This window comes from Puma concolor, chromosome B1, assembly GCF_028749965.1.
Source record: "Puma concolor isolate L17-30 chromosome B1, mPumCon1.1.hap2, whole genome shotgun sequence".
NCBI lineage: Eukaryota > Metazoa > Chordata > Mammalia > Carnivora > Felidae > Puma > Puma concolor.
The window spans coordinates 17,589,573-17,610,714 of NC_141670.1; the positions used below are offsets into that span (position 1 = coordinate 17,589,573).

The 21,142-nt window shown below is 46.7% G+C and overlaps 1 protein-coding gene across 8 annotated transcripts in view; it reads right to left on the bottom strand.

Moving 5' to 3' along the window:
- The window catches only part of FAT1 (FAT atypical cadherin 1), a 135,541-nt gene extending 116,402 nt beyond the window's left edge, over positions 1–19,139 (bottom strand). For 3 of the 8 annotated variants that reach the window (XR_015249970.1, XM_086703274.1, XM_086703275.1), the window contains exons 1-2: positions 18,518–19,139; positions 658–3,934 (exon numbers count right to left, since the gene is read on the bottom strand). Coding sequence is in view for 7 of the 8 variants with exons in the window: in XM_086703274.1 (XP_086559400.1) it covers positions 658–3,916 (3,259 nt within the window). In the remaining variant the exon portion in view is untranslated. Of the gene's footprint in view, positions 1–657; positions 3,935–15,780; positions 16,023–17,633; positions 17,815–18,517 lie in introns of those variants that run through there. The other 5 variants (XM_086703271.1, XM_086703269.1, XM_086703272.1 and 2 more) reach the window with 5 other exon arrangements.
- Positions 19,140–21,142: the final 2,003 nt, after the last annotated feature.

Genomic DNA, 21,142 nt, shown 5'->3' on the forward strand with positions numbered 1-21,142 from the left:
TAAATCTTGCAGCCTTTTTGAGCGTCCCCATCATATAGATGAAGTCAGTTTCGATAAGATAATTAACTTGTCCAAGATCACCCAATTAACAACTCAAAGAGCCAAGTCCCTACAATTCAACATTGTACTTCCCTACATCTGTCTGCCTCTCAAACAAAACTTGGAAGAGGTACTAAGGAAAGCAGACCACATCGCGGAAGCTTTAGCAGTGTGTTCTCTCTGTGCACTGCACAATTCTGCAGGTGTGCAATCATCTCTGAAAAGCATGCTAGATAGTGGGCGGTGGCAGTTCTAAGTGTGCAAAAAGACTAGCTTGAACAGCTCTGGAACAGTTTCTCAAAGTTACAGCAAAACCACAGTGATGCTTCTAATAATGCAGAGCACAAACTTAAAGATCAGGATCAATGGTAATGATTCCAACTTTCTCCCGTTTCCTTACTCATTGTACACCACGTCATTCAAGTTCCTTCGGTTCCATACTCACGACTTACTACACACAGGGATGCTTCTAAGAGGGCAAAAAGCATGCACGTGCACTTCTGTGTGGAGCCCTGACAGAGGCCAACAGGGAACTGTACAGGAGCCAGCGCAGGGCAGATCATTACTTTGGGACAAATGGGAGGGGAGATCAAACCAGAAGAGTAATAATGTATTTACCTGTCTCTTCGTCTATTTTGAAAACACCAACACCAGAACCATCTCTTATGGAATAGCGGATCTCCCCGTCTCTTCCTGTGTCCTCATCGTGAGCAGACACTGTCATTACTGAGGAACCAATAGGGACATCTTCTTTCACTACCCCCTTCTCCACAAAGCTGGAAAACACTGGTGGGTGTAAGTTCTCATTCACATCAATGACCTCAACTTCAACATAGCAAGTGGAAGACAGAGAAACCGGCTTCCCTTTGTCTTTGGCCCTCACGGTGAGATTATACACTTGCTTCTTCTCAAAGTCCAAATGCTGGACAATTCTGACTGCTCCGCTGAGTTTATCCACATCAAAGTGTCCTTCTCCGTGGTCCAGCAGACTGTATCTCACTTGGCTAGACTGACCTAAATCGGGATCATAGGCCTCCAACCACATGATTATGGTTCCTTCTGGAAGGTCTTCGCGAACTTTCACACGGTAATTAGGTGGAATGAACCTAGGTGGGTTGTCATTAACATCCTCTAATGATACTTTCAAAAGAACAGTGGAAAGCAACTGAGGTTCTTCTCTGGCTTCATCCCTGGCTTCAATCTTTAAGTAATGCACATGCTGTACTTCGCGATCCAAAGGGGACACAATTTTAACAACTCCAGTCACGCTGTCAATGGAGAATTTATCTGTGTCTGTGAGAATAGAGTAGGTCACATGTCCATTCGGCCCTAAATCTTTATCTGTGGCTTCAACCTGGATGATTTCACTATCTACCTCTTTGTCTTCGCGCACTTCAACAAAGTAGCTCTCCTGTAAAAACTCCGGGGGATTATCATTGGCATCCAGAACTCTGATGTCTACGAGACGCCAAGCGGCCTTCTGTGGTATACCAAGGTCAGATGCTGTAATGTTCAGGGTGTACTTGTCTGTTGTTTCACGGTCAAGCGGAGATAAAATCTTTAGCATTCCAGTTTCCATGTCAATTACAAAGCAACTATCCTCATTTCCTCCAGAAATGGCATAGACCAGTTTTCCATTGAAGCCAGTGTCCAGGTCAGTAGCATTCATGAAAATTATGCTGGCACCCACTGGATGGTTTTCCTTTACCTCAACACCAGCGGGGAGAGTACTTCTGAACTGTGGCGCGTGCGCATTGACAGAGTGGGAATCAAAGAAAATGTCCTCCACCTCTCCCTGACTGTGTAACTTATTTGCCTGCAGGAGTTTCTCCGCCAGCATTTTGGCAACGCCCGTCTCTTCGCACTGCAAGTGTACTGGCTTGCGACTAGCAGCCACAGTTATGTTGATGTATAACGGTGTGGCAAAATTCTCTCCATCTGTGGCCGTGATTCTCAGGCTGTGAAATGACACCTTGGTCCCTAAGCCATCCAGAAGCGACTGCTTTAGGGACAACACCCCAGAGCTGGGGTTTAGGCTGAACAAATCTAGTTCGTTTCCAGCTTCAATCTGGTATCGGACCAACTGAAGTTCGTCAGCATCAATCGCAGAAACAGTAGTTATTTGCTCCCCCACACCTAGATCCCTGGGGATAGTTCCTTCACAATTGATTTTCTCAAACAAGGGTGTGTTGTCATTCAAGTTATTGAGGGTCACCGTGGCGAGGACTTCAACTTCCCGGCGGTACGGCAAGCCCCAGTCTGACGCTCGAATCCTCAGAGTATAAACCCGAGGCATCAGCTCATAGTCCAGGTTTTCTGAAGTACTCACGGCACCAGTGAAATGGTTAATGACGAAGGGCACGTGGTTTAAATTGGCAATACTGTAAGTCACATAGCCATTCTCCCCCTCATCGGGGTCCACGGCACTCACGCTCAGGACCGTCGTACCAATGGGCATGTTCTCATCGAAAGATGCTTTGTAAGCAGTCTGGGTAAACTCAGGGGGATTGCTGTTCGCACCTAAGACTTTAACCAACACTCTGGTCGAGGCTCTTCTGTCACTTGTTGTTACTTCAAGTTCAAAATGGGATGCCTGCTGTCTTTTAACTGGCTCCAAAATGGAAATGAGACCAGTGTTGGGATTTAAACTGAATTTAGCTTTCCCGGGGGTACTTTTGAAAACATACCTCAAATGAGAATAACTAGGCGTGGCTTTCACCATGACCACGGGGGTATTGGAAGGAGCAAACTCACCGATTTCTGCTCTATAAACATCCTTTTCAAACTTGACTGGCCCAGCTTTGAACTGCGGAGAAGTCACATGAATTACTTTCACAGAAGAGAACTGGGGAGGGGTTCCTTTATCTTTAGCCTGTAGCGTCAGATTGTAGCCAAAAGGATGACTGTCCCAATCAATGCCACCAACTGCCTTGACTTTATATTCTTTACTCCCTGGAGAGGACCTCACTGTTCTAAACTGTTGAAGGAGGTCACCTGCCACAATGCTTAAAGAAGCTATTTCCCCATTGGGCCCCTGATCACAGTCGTCCACCGTTACGATTGCATATGTTGGGTCCTTGTCCAGTTCTGATGGAGACAGCGTCACCGCCGTGATCACAGGAGCACATCCGTTGGCCTGTTCCACGTGAACCGTCAGCTTAGCCATGCTGCTGATACCACTGCTACCATACAGCTTCATCCCACGGTCCACAGCAAGAATCTCCATCTCATAGAGCTTGGTCTCTGCGTAATCGAGCCTACCAGTTAAAACTATGGCACCGCTGGTCGGGTGAATAGCGAACACATCTGTTCGATCTTTGAAACTGTAGTAAAACTCTCCGTTGGTTCCTATGTCTGCATCTGTGGCGCTGACTCTGGCAATACTGGTCCTTATGGCTGTGTTTTCAGGTAACGAAACACTGTACGAGGTGGGGGAGAACAGCGGTCTCAAGTCGTTTGTATCCAGCACTTGCACCCTGACCTTGGCTCGGGCTTCAGCATTAGTATTTTTTTCAACTGCTTTGACTATCAATGTGTAATGGTCTTTTACTTCCCTATTAAGAATAGCTGTATTTCCTCCTTTGGTCCTTATTCTTAAGAAGCAAAAGTCTCCAAGGACATACTCTTCAGCTTTGAAAAGGTTTTCGTTGTCCCCGGAGATAATTCTGTACCTTAACTCCCACAGTGGATTTGTAAGGTAAATACCCATCTTTACAGGATGGCCCACGTAGGTTTTAGCTGCAGAGTTTTCATGCACCGTGACATTGTACTGGAAGTGTGTAAACTGGAGAGGATTCTGCTCAGGGGTTTGGCTTCCGTCGCCGTCTCCAAAACGCTGGAGGAGCAGGAGCAGGAGCAAGGCCACAGGTCTCCCCATCGCTTAACCCTCAGGAATCTAAAACACAGGAAAGAAAGAAGAATCGTGACCTCGAAGAAATAAACAAGGCGGCGTAAACTTGTTTTGGGAGTTTTAGACTTTGCATTTTAGTGAAGTATTGTACATATGTATGAAATACAAATATGTGCAATCGTTTTTAGGTTTTTTTCTGTTGTCCAAGTATCAATACCTCTAAACATGTCTAGAATTACTAAGGAACAATCTTTTTCTTGTACTTTGAGGACTCAAGAATCATAAGGAGCTTCAGATCAAAGACTCCCGCCAGCTACATGTAACACCAAAGCTGAATTGTTCTACTTGATTCTTCAAGGCAAATGGAACCAACTGTGACAAAGGGAGATAACGAACATTGTCTAGGTTTACTTATACACAACAGATGAAATGCCCAAAAGCTCACAAATTTCATGCTGCCACAGTATCCCAAGCACAGGAAGCTTTGAAGAACTGATTCAGAACAAGACCCAACCTGAAAGGTGGTTTCATAGGACCTCCCATAAGGACATTCTATAACCTCATCTCAAAAGTGATCCAGAAATTATTTCTTTCTAAGGATAATTTAGTTGACTCCCTCCAAAACGTAAGGGTTTACGGTCTCATTTAGCGTTATGTAACTATTTAAAGGTATTAAAATACTTATAAAATCATTATATCATTTTGATACTGAGGTCACTTCTAAACCAACGTGAGTCAAAAAGAGTCCATTTACAAATGGGAAACCAGCAGCCTGATGTCAAACAGCAAAGCGAATCTTACCCACCACATCAATGTTTTATCACCACTGCAGTCAACAACCAGTGTTCACAACCAAACACAAGACACACACACACACACGCACACACACAGCTAAAGCATCCAGGCTGACACACAGAGAGGGCCCCATGAACGCCCCGCGGGTGGTGGTCGGCCCCGCGGAGAAGGTCAGAGGGGAAACGGGAAGCAAGGGGGCATTTGAGAAAGGGTTCCCTTTAGCAAGCGGAAGGTAGGCAGTCCTCCGGGCTGGCCTTCCGGATGAGCAAGACAATTATTTTCAGACCCACCGTTCCTCTAAATGCCAACAAATTCACCTTGCAAATCAATGGAGCCTCACAAAACACCCCAGCACTCTCCCGAGGGGACGGCACTGCACCCTCAAACAAGTGCTCCCAGAACGGGAGCCCCACCCAAAGGTGAAAGCAGCAGCAGACTGGAGGGCTGGTTGAAGGGCCGGCGGGAATTCGCGAGGCAGCGTTAACTCACAGTATCTTCACCGCACCCCGTCAGTCATTTCATCAGGGAAAAAAGAAAAGCCCTCCTTCACACAAGGCTTAACGGATGCTCGATCACATTCCAGGCGGGCCCCCTGACATGTGCCTTCGCTATCATGCCATCTCCTCAGCGATAAAGTCAGGAGACCATACAGACTTCCAGCCTCCCGGAGAACGATGATCACTTCAAAGTAAGAAAACAGTTTCCTCGCAAAACAATCTCTTCATGTGGTCAACAGTCCTAATATTCAGGGAAATCTGAAAGATAGAACGATGCAGGGACGTCCCCTAAACCGGGGAAAACTTCAGTTCAACCTACAGGTATGGGGAGCCTAGTTCAGGACAGACTGTGGAGGGTACGTGAACCAAAGACTATTTCCAGATCCTGAGGCATTTACGAACTAAGAACAATAGAGAGAGAGAGAAGATGCTTTCAGTAACACTTAAAAAGCTCATGTGAAAGAAGCAAGCACAGTGTTTCATCTCAGAAGACTGGTTACTGCTATCCACTTTACAACAAAGTATTATGCCGGGACTCTATTGTAAACAATTAAAATATTATTGCTTAATTCTCCATATAAAGTATTACGCAGCCGCTAAAAAGAATAAGCCACCACTCTGAATGTTGGTACATAGAGACGTCCAGATATGTTAAATGGAAAAATTAAACTGATCCCATGTATGTGTGTAAAAAAAGGCAGGGGCGGGGTGGGGGATGAATTGTGTGCACAGTATATGAATATGCTGAAAAATGGACAGAAACATTCTGGATCAAAAAAAAAAAAATCAACTGTCAACAGTGGTAATTTGTGGAGAACAGGCAGCTAGGTGAATGTTCATGCTTTATTTCCACGACTCTAGCTGAATATTTTAGCACAGGTGCAGGCCATCTGTTCCACTCACTCACTCCCTTCATCAATTATTTGACTTCATTCAACGAATATTTAATTCTATGTGCTAGGAATCGTTCTAGATGCTGGGGATACAAAAGTGAGCCAGAGCAGCAACAAATCCTCATGGAAGACGTATTTCCTGGTGAGAAACAAGCAAAGAGTGTATCCCATGCTGATGATGAGGCACTAAAAAGAAAAATAAAGAAGGGCAGGAGACTGTGGTCCGGAGCCTGAAGGGAAAGACAGAACTAAATTCAAAAGGCCCAAGGGCCACCCGGGCGGCTCAGTGGGTTAAGCATCCGACTCCTGATTTCCGTTCAGGTCATGATCTGAAGGTTCGTGGGTTCCAGCCCCATATTGGGGTCTCTGCTGTGAGCATAGAGCCTGCTTTGGATCCTCGTTCTTGTTCTCTCTCTGCCTCTCCCCCCTACTTTCTCTAAAATAGATACGTACATACATAATACATAAATAAAATTCAAAAGGCCCAGAGTGCATTTTAGGATGTTCATTGTTATCCTGGTCTCCACCCATTCAAAGCCTGTTGTATCTCCTCCAACTCACTCCACACTCTCCCATCAAAACAAACAAACAAACAAACAAACAAACAAACAAACAAAAAGTTTCCAGACTTTGCCAGTGTTCCCTGGGGCTCAAAATCACGTCCAGTAGAGAGGCATTAGTTACAAAAACAGAGACCACTGTGGCTGGGGCACAGATGAGGGGAGAGCAGTAAGGGAGTTTTTTTTATATATAAATTTTAACCTTTAGAATCATTTTAGATTTACAGGAAAGTTATGAAGACGGTCTCTCCTGTTGGTAACCTCTCCCATTATTATGGTGCACTTGTCACAACTAACGAACTTGAGAGGAACAGGACCTAGGGAATTAGATGAGGAGTTTTGGAAAGTTAAGGTGAAAATGCCCACTGTTACCCAAGTAATGATTCTGAGGGGGCAAGCTGACGTGTGGGAGAGGTCCAGCCTGGAGACACAAATGTGAGAGTTGCCTGAATATACAGAGCATGCTGTTTCAACCACAAAACTGAGATCATCCAGGGAGAGAGTACAGGTAGAGAGGAAAAGAAAACCAAGCACAGAGCCCTGATGACCCACGCCCCCAAAATGTGGAGGACAGAAGAGGAGAACCAGCACATGAGACGGGACAGCAGTCAGTCGCTGACAAAGAAGCAAGAAACAGTGGTGTTATAAAAACAGGATGGGTCCGTCAATCTTTCTGAACATCTGAAGCCTCACATTAGAACTTGGCAATGACGCATACACACTGGCTGCTACTATGCAGCTGCACACACTGCTGGCCGGCCCCGGACACGCCCTCACGCCCCAACCCGGCACAAGGAAAAGGCCAACACATCACATTACTGCAACGGTTCCCTCCCCACCGCATCTCGGCCACCACCCTGCTCTCACAGCTGCATTCCCCACGCCTGATCACCTTCCTGAACCCACCCCGCCAGCGGTTCTTCTCAGGGACAGCTCAAAGCCGGACTACCCCTGCTGGACCACCCTCAACAGAAACCGTTCAAAACCCGGAATTTACTCTGCAAACCTGGCTAACAGAATGCCACTGTGATCAGGATCAATGAGTAAGGGCAACTTTTTACATCAGAAAACAAAAATTCCATGGGGCGCCTGGGTGGCTCAGTCGGTTAAGCATCCAACTCGATTTTGGCTTTGGTCATGATCTCACAGGTCGTGAGATCGAGTCCCACGCCAGGCTCTGCACTGACGGCATGGAACCTGCTTGAGATTCTCCCTCCCTGTCTCTCTCTGCCCCTCCCCCGCCTCACTCTTGATCTCACTCTCTCCTGCTCTCTCAAATATTTAAAAAAAAAGGAAGAAAACAATTCACTTTTTAGGAGGTATTAACCTTTAGTAAAGGAACCTAGAACCGTGGATTCAGGTTCTGCTATAAAATGCGTGATCAAAAAAGTGGTGGCTGTTCCCCTGTGCAAAACAAACAGCAAAGCTGAGGAAGGAAAAAAAAAAAGATACTAATACCATTTCTACTGAAAAGTACATTACCTAGAGTTCATGCTTATGAAAATTAAACTCCAGAAACGATTTTAGCCAAAGGCTACACTTTGATATTTAGAAGGTGATCATACTACTTCAACTCATTGTAGTTTAGGTTTTCTTCTATGCATTTTGCAAAGTGAAAACCAAGAATGTTTACTTAGTGCAGCCTGTAGAGGAAAGGGCCTCAGGTCCGAAGCTAAAATATCTTTAGTATAGATTTCTGGAAATCCATAAATAAGAGAGAAAAAATAATTTTTCTAGTAGAAATCAGATATTAACGTGCTCATATTTCTTCATTAGGGAGACCTTCACATAGAGTGTTCTAAGTCAATTACCGTGACTGCCCCTTCGTCACAAAACAGAACACAGCCCCAGTGCTAAGAACAAAACTGCATAAATTCAAATATTTAGATCTAAAGCTGAAGATTCAGAAATGTTGCATATGCTTCCATGATAGGACTAGGTGGGACACAGCATTACACATGCATAAAATCCCCTAAATGTTGTACATCTATTACTTAGAGGTCCCAAATCTTAACATGCCTTCAGCCCGCCATGCAACAGGCAAAAAGTAAACAGCATCAATGCCACCTGTGAGGATAAAAACACACAAAAAATATTCACCTGAAGAACTCTGTGTTCTCCCTCGGCGTGCCCTCCCACATTCTCCCATTTTGTACCAGCAGCAGTGAGAGCACTCACTAGAGTTGAACTTATTACTGAAATCCAGAGCTTAATGTTCAGTTTGAATAGTGTCACATTTTTAAAGTATTTTTGAAGATGTTTCAACTGCAGGGAAGATAACCACATTTTCAAAGAAAAATGTCACCAAAAAGCCAGTATGAAATGTAAATGACTCCTGTTTTTTAAAAATAGTGTATATTAAATGTTTAATGGTCTCTAAAATCAATAGGGAGGGAGGGGGATGGAGGGGGGAGAGAGGGAGGGGGGAGAGAGGGAGGGGGGAGAGAGGGAGGGGGGAGAGAGGGAGGGGGGAGAGAGGGAGGGGGGAGAGAGGGAGGGGGGAGAGAGGGAGGGGGGAGAGAGGGAGGGGGGAGAGAGGGAGGGGGAGAGAGGGAGGGGGGAGAGAGGGAGGGGGGAGAGAGGGAGGGGGGAGAGAGGGAGGGGGAGAGAGGGAGGGGGAGAGAGGGAGGGGGAGAGAGGGAGGGGGAGAGAGGGAGGGGGAGAGAGGGAGGGAGAGAGGGAGGGAGAGAGGGAGGGAGAGAGGGAGGGAGGGAAAGAGAGGGAGGGAGAGAGGGAGGGAGAGAGGGAGGGAGGGAAAGAGAGAGAGGGAGAGAGGGAGGGAGGGAAAGAGAGAGAGGGAGGGAAGGAAAGAGAGAGAGGGAGGGAGGGAAAGAGAGAGAGGGAGGGAGGGAGAGAGAGAATTAGATCTTACTAAGAAAGCCTGTTATTCAGGTATTACTAATTCACAGCTTCCAGATACCATTTACAAGACGGGAAAAAGTCACTTTCCTCATAAATTATAATAGCCAACAACAGTACTTTTAAAAGTTTTTACTGTTACACTGAAAATGTAATGGGTGGCTCCTGTTTATTTTCCGAGTGCGTATCAAATCTTTCTAAGCCACGTTCGGACATTTGTCCGTAGCAACAGGGGTGGGGGCCCACTATGAACCCAGACTGAACAGCCTTAGGCTGGATGTGTCTCCTGTAACTGCTCCTGGTGTTAATTCTGAGAGGGGCCTCGCTAAGTCTGGTTGCTCCGGCGATGACTTGATTTAAATACTGCCTTCAAATGATCAACAACTCGTTCCATTTAACGCAGTCTTCAAACCACTAATACATGCCGGTGAAAACCCCAAATCTCTCCCCTCAGCACAACGTAACTCTCTTCCAGCACTTAAAAACCTGAAGAAAATTAGAGAGTTCCTAGTTTGTAAGCAGCCTCCATATAAAATCTGCTATGTGATTTACCTGCTCTATGAACCTATAAAACACATCTGCGGGCATCTGAAGATCACTGGCTGTTCCGTGCCGTTGTGACATACAAGACAAGACAGGGGGAACACGGGCTGCACAGACATTTCTGGCTGGGCTAGGCATCCATGGGCTATTCACTTTCCTCTCCTCTTTTTACAGACCAGACATGACCAGTACTTGTTACTCACCCTGCAACCACTTTCTCCTCACCCACGCTCCAGGGCAAACATTGCTCACGGAGAAGTTCCAGAATCACAGCTTACCGCTCGTGATTTTACATCATCTCACCTAACGTACTTTTTCTCTGCAAACAAATAGCATTTAAATGTCATTTTGGCAGGGTGGCCATTAATTAACACCAGCCACTTCCTCCACTCCCAAATTAGTAAAGCTTTTACTACTGGCCAAATTATGATGATAATTATTTAGGTACACATACAGATATCTCACTAAATAATGGATCGGGTAGGTGAAGGTTCCGTGTAAAAGAAAAAAAAAAAAGGAAAGTCATCATATACAAAGTCCCTCCTCTTCCTCGCCTTAAAATGTTCTTTCCCCCTATTTGTTCTTCTTCCCACCTTTCAGAAGACACGGGACCCTGCCTAGCTACAAATAAAGCCACCCAGGGTGCCGTACATAAAATTCTGCCTCTTCTGCAGCTCCTCCCTAAATTATCACTCCCTCTCAAACATCTCACTCAAATGACCCAGCCATGACCGGCCCTTTTTCCAGGGTCTACAAACACACACAAGTTTATCCCTACTTAAAAATAAGCTTCCTTCAAACCTTCACTTCCTTCCAACTCACACCCTATATTTCCCCTTCCCGTACAGGCAGAGAGTTCTAAACAAGAACTTGCTTAGGGCTACCCTGACTTCTGTCTCCAAAGAGGCTACTTCCACCCTCAACTGCTCTACAGGACCTCACATCCATCCTGGCACCAGACACAGCTTCTCCCGGCATCACAAGTCAGTGTCAAATCAGAGGACTCTTTCTCAGTACTCCCTGAATTAATGTCACATGTGACACCACCCACCACACCCTTGCGTCCTTTACAGGTCACAGACTGCCTAAAGCATGGTCAATCCACAACACATAAAGGATAAATGACACTGTTGTCCTGATTTTCCTCAACACTCTTACACTCTACACTCTCCCGCCTTGAAGTTCGCCATCACAAACTTCTGTCTTCTGACTCTTCTTACATATGCACGTAGTATCGTGCTTCGAGGTCTCATCCACTCAGTCGTACTCAATCGTACTCAATCCTCCACTCAGTCGTACTCAATCGTACTCAATCGGCCAGGAGCACTTTGGAATCCCACATTCCAGCCTTAACCTCCCCCAAGTGTGGGAACACGCCTCCTGAGATGCCATCACACCTGCCACACAGCCTTTCACCAGCTCCCAACCACAACATGCCAGCCATTCCACTCTACTATCCTACTGCACCTCTCCAGCAACGGAACAGTTTCTCCACTTTCCAAATCACTCAGGCTTGCAACCTAAGAAATCGATTAAGAAAGAAGGGGCTGGCAGGCATAAAACCTGTGATCTAGCCTTGGCTTTCTCCCTAAATCAATTGTGTGAATTCATGGAAGTTACCTAATGCTTGGATTCCATCTCTTTATTTGAAAAACTGTACTAAAATCTTCATAGCCTCCTGCCCTCCAGAGAGACACTTCTCTCCTCCCCACCCTTCCCCCACCACTTTCCTCTCTCTCACACTTGCACAGACACCGATCTTTTATTTCTAACTACCAAACCTCCGTATCTAAAGTTATTGAGACTGTGGACAATTTTTTACTCTCAATTTCTGAAAACTGTCCCCTTTCCATTTGTCACCTAGTTCCTATCTGTATTTACTCAGGCACAGGATCTCATAGCTTTCAAAGCAGTATTCCTGTGTTCTTACCATCCCCCCCCCAATTTAGCCCATCTACCACAGTCAAATTAATCTCATTAAAACTTCTTTGCAATATTAGTCCCTAGTTTGAAAATATTCCGTGTTTCCCCTTAGCCTGCTGATTAAGTATATTCTTCTTAGCCTTTAAAGACTAAGGACCTCCACCTGCTTCCTAATTGGATCTCCCAATAGTACTATTTCAAGCCAAAAAGGTGGACTTTCCACAGGCTGGAAACCACCAAGCTGTCCAGAGCAGGTGACACCACCTAGTGGTGAGGCCTCTAACCCTGTAAGATCTCTATCCCTTGCCTTCTTAAAAGGTAACCTCAACATTGGTCTTCCTGCCCTTCATTCCTCACATACTAGTTATTTTCTCACTTTTCTACATTTCTTTCTTTCCACCACTTCTTAACACCTGCCCCATAAAAACCTGTCCTCCCCGTCTATAACCCAACGTACGTCCAGATCATAGACATTCTATGTTCTACTTGCACAAAGGAAAAAAACAAGCTGCAAGTCATGGGAAAACAGGATTAAACAGGCATTGATGATAAATCAACCAACCCTTTTCCTAAAGATAACATGGTATGCTCTCAGCATACCGCAAATCATGTCATAACTAAGGTTTCTACAATTTGCTTTATATGTGTCATTTCCTCTCCTTAAATTATTCCCTCCTGATTCACTCTTCCCTCAGAACTCACCCTATCCTACCTAATATCCACCTACCTGCCATGCCCAGCTCAATGAAGTGCTAGGATGAACTCCCCTGCTCTTATCACACTGGATATAACTATTTTTTGTCCTCCTGCCACTCTGCGCTGTAAGCTCCCTGAGGGAAGGCAATGCGATTTGCTCACCCTGTATCCTGTGTCCAGCCCAATGTCTGGCAAAGAGGAGACCCATAGGCGCTGAGTTCATGAATGGACAGATGGCTGAGGGTGGAGAATGGAAGGCAGGACTCTAGGAGAGGAGGGGTAACACGGGAAGATACACATCCATTCTTCTGAAATTAACAGAAAATCCAGGTGCAACCACCAGGCCAGTAACAACAGTGCAGATGGCTCTGATTTCTAGCAGCTGAGCAACAGGGTCACCACCCACCTCAAAATGCTTCCAAATTGGCTGGAAGAGATGCCAGATCAGTTTCTGTGATGCAGACCTTATTTTGAAGCTCTATGCTTGGATATTCTACGAAGGATTAAATGCCACTTGGTTTTCCTAAATAGTTTGTAAAAAGACTACAGGTTCATCTCCACACATATAATAAACCTTTGGAATTAAGAATTTTGGCAATATATTTAAATCTGGGACCTAAAGGTTAAGTTTAAGTTTCTAAAAACTTTAAAACATGAAATATACAGATTCGTCATCTGACTGAATACGTTTTAAAGTCAGCAGAGAAAATGACAACTCTCGGATCTTAAATGAATTACCTGAATCACTGATTTCAAAAACGTCTTTCCAGTGCCTAAGGATAAACTAACACTTGCAAATTGACCAATTAAGTGAGACAAAAAAAATAGTTTGGCGTGATCGTCTATATAATTTGGTCAAAAGAAAGCTTACCTACTGCAATTTCCCACTCGTAAAAGATTAAACAGACACCTAGCCTTATGGCTTCCTGCTATTAAATCAGGTCCTTTAGGCCACAAATTAGGCCACTGAGACAACATTTAATGCAACAATAATGCACTAATTTGATTCAGTTTACTCAGTCTACGTAAAATCAGCCAAACTTGGGTGGAAAGCAGGTGGTGGTAGACTTGATAAGGGAGGTTAAATAATCTGTAAGATCCCTTTCACCTCTAACATTCAAAGAAATAACTGCTTCCAAGGTGGCTCATGAACTAAGTCTAAAGATACACGAGAGGGGCAGGGTTGCTGGTAAACCAACACAGTTGTTAGTCTGCACGTAATTTTCAGATTCCCATCTTGGCACTTGTCCACAACGTGGATTAAATGATCTATTAACATGATGAGAACTCACTGGGGGTAACTTCTAGTGACTAATTAAAAGATACAAGTAAAATACAGGTGGCCTAAATGCTTTTATTAAGTCCTCTAACAATCTACCTTCCTTTCAGAGTGACAAAGAATTTGGCTCATTTAAGACATTCTTTTTCAAGAAATGGGTACACGAATGCACACTTTATTCAAATCAAACCTTAACACTGAACCTGTTAAATGCCATGTTTGGCTTAACTTAGAGTTAGATCAATTGTTTTTTAAAAATTATGTAGTGTTTTAAGTATTTTTAAATCCATCTTGAAGTTTAATGATGACAGTGAGACAATTAATTCCAACTGTGGAACCAAAGCTGTCCTTTTAAAACTCAAAAGATAAAGCCAAAACTGACCCATATAACTGCAGAAAAAACACATTTTCATGAATAACTATCAACTGGATATGTTGGGTTAACCACTACATCTCCAAGAATGGCACGGGAAAATATCACTAAAACCTAGTTTTAACACGTGCAGAGATCAACTACTGAACCCGATATGTCGCAACCCACAAAGCCTCAAGAGGCTGCCTTTCTAAAAGACAAATAAATGAAGATCATCTGCCTTTTAAATGTTTCCCAATTTTAAGAGTCAGTGTAAATATCCAGGAAAGAAAGAAAAGAAAAGAAAAGAAAAGAAAAGAAAAGAAAAGAAAAGAAAAGAAAATTTACCAAGCACAGAGTTAACAAAAGCCACTTAATGAAACTGTAGTTCAAACACATGCCCCCCCCACAAAAAACTTAAATGCATAAAAAATATTTGAGTTTACTCTTCTAAAGCATACAATTGTGTCCTTGTTTTCAAAGCTCTGCAATTCACATCAATGGGAACAAAAAAATCTCAAAGAAACAACACAAAGTTAGCTTCCTGGAAGAAAGCACTCTAAGTAAGAAAAAGCACTGAAGAATGAGGATCCCTCTTTAAAAAAAAAAAAAAAAAAAGACCTTACAAGTTTCTCCTCCAGGGGAAAAAAAAAACAAACTAATAAACAGCACATTTTGCAAATGTTTAGCCCCGCAATTTATCAATCGCACCTCGTCTACCTACATTCAACCAGTTAGTACTTAACCCTCAGAGCAGCGCTCCCTCGGGGCACAAAACATCTAAGAGAAACTGCGACTCCATTTCAAAGATCCCATCTCCTTGGCTACTGGCCTCGCCTTTCATCTCCCCAACGCTGGGACTCTCATAAATTGGAAGAATTAACCTAGGGCGAGATCGGTTAAGTCATTAGCGGGCTCGAGAATTACCGGGGAAGGGGAGCGGAGCGCGGCGGCGAAGTTTCCGAGCTCCGGGGCGCAGCGGAAGTCCTCGCCTCGCCCTCCGGCCGCCCGGTAGCCCCGCGCCGCGGCCGCCGCTCTGATTTCCAGCAATGGCTCCAGGACCAGACCCGTGCAGCCCCGGCCGCCGCCGCAGCCGGCAGCCCGCGCGCGGCGGCACTCGGCTCGGCAATTACCATTCGGTTCACGTTGCAAACTGTCCCCCTCCCACCTCTCCGCCCCCGCATCCTCCGCCGGCCGCCTAATCCTGAGCGGGTCCTGAACCTTCCAAGTGGGCAGGCGCCACGGCACTACCAACCTTCCAGCCGGGCTTGCTTTCATCCCTTGTCCCATAGCACCGGCAGGAGCGCGCTCCTGGGCCGGACGGTGCGGGGAAAGCACCCAAAGAGCCGAAAAGTCCGCCCCCCAGAAGCAGCAAGTTGCATGCCTACCGAGCGCAGACGGCTCCGGCCCGGCCGCGCACGGGCAAACGCGGCGCGGCGCTGCGCCCCTTGCCCACACGCCCCGGAGCTCCAGCTTCGTTTCTAGCAAACTTACAGCAAAGTTGGCCCCAAGTGGCAGCGGCGCTCTCGGGGACGCGCGCCTCGCCGCCTCAGCGCGCGCCCGAGCGGGGGCCAGGTCCTCCGGGGGCCTCACTGGGCCCACGGGTCCGCATGATGTCGGCGGCCCTGCCTCCCTCTCCGTGCGCCCCGCTCGGAGGCCACTGCTCGCCGCCCGCGCGCCCCACTCCGCAGCCGCCGGGCTAAGCACCGGCGCCTCACGCGCTGGGCGCGGAATATATCCCTCCGCCCGCAGCCACGCCTGCGAGCGCCGGCGCTCGTTTCTCCCGCGCGGAAACTCGATCTGACTTTCCCTGGCGGCCAGACTGTGAGCTTGCGGGTCCCGGGCAACAACGCCCCGCCACGGGTCAGTGATCCCTTGCCGCCAGAGCCGCCAGCTCCTTCCGAGGAGACGAGCGAGTGCCCAGGGTGATCTTGCGACACTCCGAGGAACAGTGTGCGGCTTGCTCTAGTGCGGATGTTGGTTACGGCTAGCACACAGATCTGTGCAGGGAATTAATATGGAATGTTTCCTGCTAGGAAAGGGGAAACAGTTTAGCTTAAAAAAAAAAAAAAAAAAAGTGAGCTTCCCCCGTCTCCCTTTAGATTGCCTAGCACCTTCAGGGAATTCTTAAATCTGCATTTGAAAGCCTCGGTTCTGGGTCTGCAATTGCTCGGTGGAATAAAATCTTCCAAAAGGTCTCAAAAGGAATGCAGTTAGATCGGATCTACTTCCTTCTTCAGTGTGCACGAAGATCCAGGGAAAATGAAAGCGCTTCCTCTGCCACCTCTTTATGCAAAGCTGGTTAAATCCCATAACCTCCCCAACCCTGGTTACGAACCCCAACGCCGGCCTCTTCCGGCGGACACCCCCGACTCCCACGTCTGCGGGACAAAAGGCTGCTCTGCCGCCTCGTGCGCTTTCCCAGCCGGCAAGTCAGCGGCACAAAGTGTGAACCCAGTCTAATGCTAAACTACAAGTTCCCTAGGGACAAGGGGAAGCCCCCGAGCGTCTAGCTGCCCCACTCGGGGAAGCCCGCCCCCCGCCCCACGCCCGAGCGCGCAGTCCCGGTCCTGGGGCTGTGAGACCATCCTCGGCCCGGGCAGTCTCCAGACGCGGGCTCCGCACGGCTGAGACTCAGCCGAAGCCCGGAGTGGTCCCGGGCATTGGAAAATGGCCCACAAAAGAGGGCGGACATGATCTCGGAAAGTTTGTGGGACTCGGAACGTTTAACACTGTGAGGACAAAGAGATCCGACTTCCCCGGAACCGGTGGTGGGGACTTCAGGCAGAGCTGCGAAGCACATGCGAGCGAGGGTGTCTAGGCTTAAAGAGAGACATTCCTTGGTTCAAAGTTAATGCAGTCTCTTCCTAAACCATATTAAAGAAGGCGTTTGAAAAAATGAAGGTGTCTAGCAGGTTATGGCTGAGAAGGAAAAATAACGCCTGCAGAATGAATGTACTGATTCGCAGCACTAAGAGTATCTGGTGTACTCCCTGCGCGGTATTTAGAATACACACATATTCATTCACACACCCAGCAAACACCATCATCCAAACGCTTGGCCATCGTCATAAATGCGCAAAGTGCTCCTGGAGTTACAGGTCAATTTTATACTTGGAACACCTCGAAAATAGACGACCTGATCTCCAAGCTCTATCGGTATGCACCCCTTGCCGAATTCTAACTCTCAAGAAATCACAGTCACGCAAGAACGCCAACAGTGTGCTGGGGGAGTGAGGTAGAGTTGGAGGACAAGGAAGAACACTGAAAAGTAAAAAGACACCATCCCGTAACATAAAATCACAAGATGCTATAAACGCCACGAAAGAATTCCTGAACAAAATTACCATTCATTAATAAATAAAAACGCCTATTAGAGCTAAAACATCTGTTTGGGAATCCCGATTTTCCAGGCTCACTGCGAAACCTAATTGCCTGAAGAAGTTGCACTTTTTCGCCACAGGAACAGCCGAGAGCCAGAGATGGAGATTCCAGACTCGCGACGACACGTTTTCCTGATCCTTTAGCCTAAACGAAACGAAATAGAGATGGCTCTTTGCTACCATCGAATTACCCTCACAAGAAAGAGTAATGTAGTTGAAGCTCTAAGTTCGTCCTTTCAATAGTCGTCCCTCCCTAACCTTGTCCCCAAAGGCTTTTGGAAATAAGGGGAATAGGGGACGGACGGTTCCTGAAAACAAAAACGCTTTCCTCCAGCCCTGCCTTTCTACCCAGTCCACCCAAGCCAGTATTTGGAAATTAGAGAATGGGCCGTAATGGGTGGTAAGTGAAGGCTGGGAGCTCACGCCCACGTCCCAGGAGCGCCCAGCAGGTCCAAGTTCTCGGTCCGCGCGGAACCCAGCAGGGATCGCGCGCCTTGCCGGGTGTCCGGACTAGAGGGCGCTGCGCCACTGCAGATCACGCGGCCCCCGTTGCGCCCTCCCTGGGCACCATTTCTATAATAAGTTACATTCAAAATAATGCACAAACAGCATAGCTTTTCAAGTTCTTTTGAACACTGCTATGTACGTATTTTATGAATTCCAAAACCTGTGCAGACTGATCTTTCATTCCCGAGGCATGTACAACCAGAGGGGTGTGCAGCTCGCCAAGAAGAGAGCCTGTAGGATGCACACGCTTCCCTGCACTAGCTCAGAGCCAAACAGCCCCACGTAATTTCATTTACGTTTAAACTTAAATACAAAAGGCTTGCACTAAACAAAGAACTTACCAGTTCAGCCGAGTCCTTGGATGCAGGCTTTAAAGTCCTCGGTAGCTCCGTAATCCCCACGTAATTTGGATATTTGTTAAAAAGCCGTATCTGAAGTACCAACTTTGACTCCCTCGGATCTTCAGCATGTCCCCAACGAGAGCGCGATCCGCCGGCGCTGCCCGGACCCAGGTGGCCACATCTCCGGAGGCTCCCGTCCTGGGTGGAAAGTTGCACACCAAAAGGAGGCGAAATGAGAGTGCGCGAGGGCTACGGAGAGGGCCGAGGAGAAGCCAAGTTTGTCAGGACATGTCCAGGCAGCAAGCCGCTGAGTTTGGGAGTTGCGGCCGGGAACTGCGGCGGATCGCTGCCTCTTTCCCCACTCCCTCCCTCTTGGAGGAGGTGGGGGAGGGGAGGTGACGTCAGCGCCCCGCCTCGCCCCCCGCCCCGCCGCGAGTGATGGGATTCTCCTGCGGGGTCCGCCTCCCCGACAGTAGCACCGAGCGAGCCAGGGGCCGGAGCGGTCTCCGCTGCCGCAGCGCTCTTTTCCCGGAGGCTTGTGTCCCTCTCCACCGTGCGACGTCTCCCCGGCTCTACCGAGCGCCGGCGTTCCTCGCACTCAGCACCGGAACGGCCCCGGAGCCCCGCGGCGCGCACCCCTCTGCTTTTCCTTTTGGGCAAGCCCCCTCCCGCAGCGTTTCCCACGCGTCGAACTGCAGGTGATGCTCTCCCTCTTCTGCAGCTGAAATTCGTCGCGACGTGTCGCTTGCCGGGTTTTTGCAGGGCGGAAGCGAGGACAGTCTCTGCAGACTGGCCTGGACGACTTGTACTTTGTAGCCCTCCAACTTCTGGATGTGATGTATTTTAAATAGCTCTTGTCCTCTAGCGCTGTTTGTGGTCTTTGTATTGAAAATCACAGAGCCATATTTTAATTTTCAAATCCTTTGCAACATCGCCTACGTTTTGACACGGTACTCCGAAGCGTATAAGGTTCCGAGGGGTGTGGGGGAAGTGATGGAGGAGGAGCCAATTTTTAACGTTTCTTACAAATCGTCCTCAGGGATAGGGGCCAATACACAAATCAGTCGTCTACTCGTAATGTAGAGCAAGATAAGCGCAAACACTATTGAAATTTAATTTATAAATGCATGTGTCGTTTTTATGTAAGCGTCCAGACTCCTGGAAAATATCTCCTGTGGAACGTGTGTTGGTTGTGGTTGGGTGTTTTTTTTGTTTGTTTGTTTGTTTTTTTGTTTTTTTGTTTTTTTTTTCCCTAATGCCTCTGATGTACCAAAATAAAATCTATCCTGAACAGCCTGAAATTCCCAGGGTGCCATTTCTGGGAGTTGACACTGTCCACAGAAGGTTGTCATTAAAATAAAGAGGACCCTGAAAAGGGCGAGGACGCTGGGAGCAGGATCTATCAGTACATTTGCAGCCATTGATGTAAATCTGCCTGTCTGTTTAGCTGGTCTTTCTCTTTGAAAGGTAAAGAGCAAAAACCCTGAGGACCCTGGAAACGAGGCAAGGACTTGAACAGAAGGAAGATTAAATGTTGGAGCATTGTATATGCTTAGCCTTGAGGAAATCCTGTAACTTGTCTAAATTTCAGTTTTCTCATCTGTGGTAAGGGGATAATATCTGTTTCGCTCTGAAAAGTGTATTCGTGTATTTATTCATTCAAAAAATATTTATTGAATGCCATTTCTTTGCCACAGAGATAACATTCATTCACGTGGGCCACACTTCCACTGAGCATCATCTAAAGTGTCGAGCAAGCACACAGTAGTAAGTCAATAGCAGTTTTCTTACCCTCTCTATTTTCGCAGCGTGGCAGCTTTCACATCCCTAAAATTAGGAAGAGATAAAGGGAGGTTATCACAAATGATTCGAGATACATTTTGATTTAGAAGGGAGGAGAGGGCAGGGAGAAGCTAGGAGACAGAGAATTTTGGGAAAGGACCTCAGAGGCCTCAGCAGACCAGAGGGCAGTGGAAGGTGCCAGATTCCTGAGGAGGGAGGAGACGATCAAAAGAAAGACTGGCTTGGGAGGCCAGCCTGTCCCTGCAGAGGACAGACTTCTCATGCTTCGCTATTTCAAGTACACAGGCCTACTCCTTTTATGTCAATAGCTGAAATTAGAAATTGACCACATATTACAAGTTCTCATAAATGAGGCACATCAATTTTTCCCAGACGCTGCTGTGCAAGTCAATTCAGTGTGCTCTACAAGTCTTTAGAGTTATCCTGTAAATCAAAGTTTTCCCATGTAAAAAAAAAAAAAAAAAATCATAAACAAAAGAAACTTATCTATAATCGATGGTATTAATCAAAATAGCTGTTTTTAAAAACACAGTGCCAGACCGGGGCACCTGGCTGGCTCAGTCCATAGAGCACGTGACTCTTGATCTCAGGGTTGTGAGTTTGAGCCCTATGTTGGGTATAGAGATTACTAAAAAAAAAAAAAAAAGAAAGAAAAGAAAAAGGAAAAGAAAGAAAGAAAAACTGAAAAAAAAATTAACAAAGGAAGAGGAGAGAAAACTTTTAACAACCTCCAGACCTGCATGGTCCAATACCATAAGCAGACACTAGCCACAAGTGGCTGTTTACATTTATGTACAATTCAGTTATTTTTGGTCTCACTGG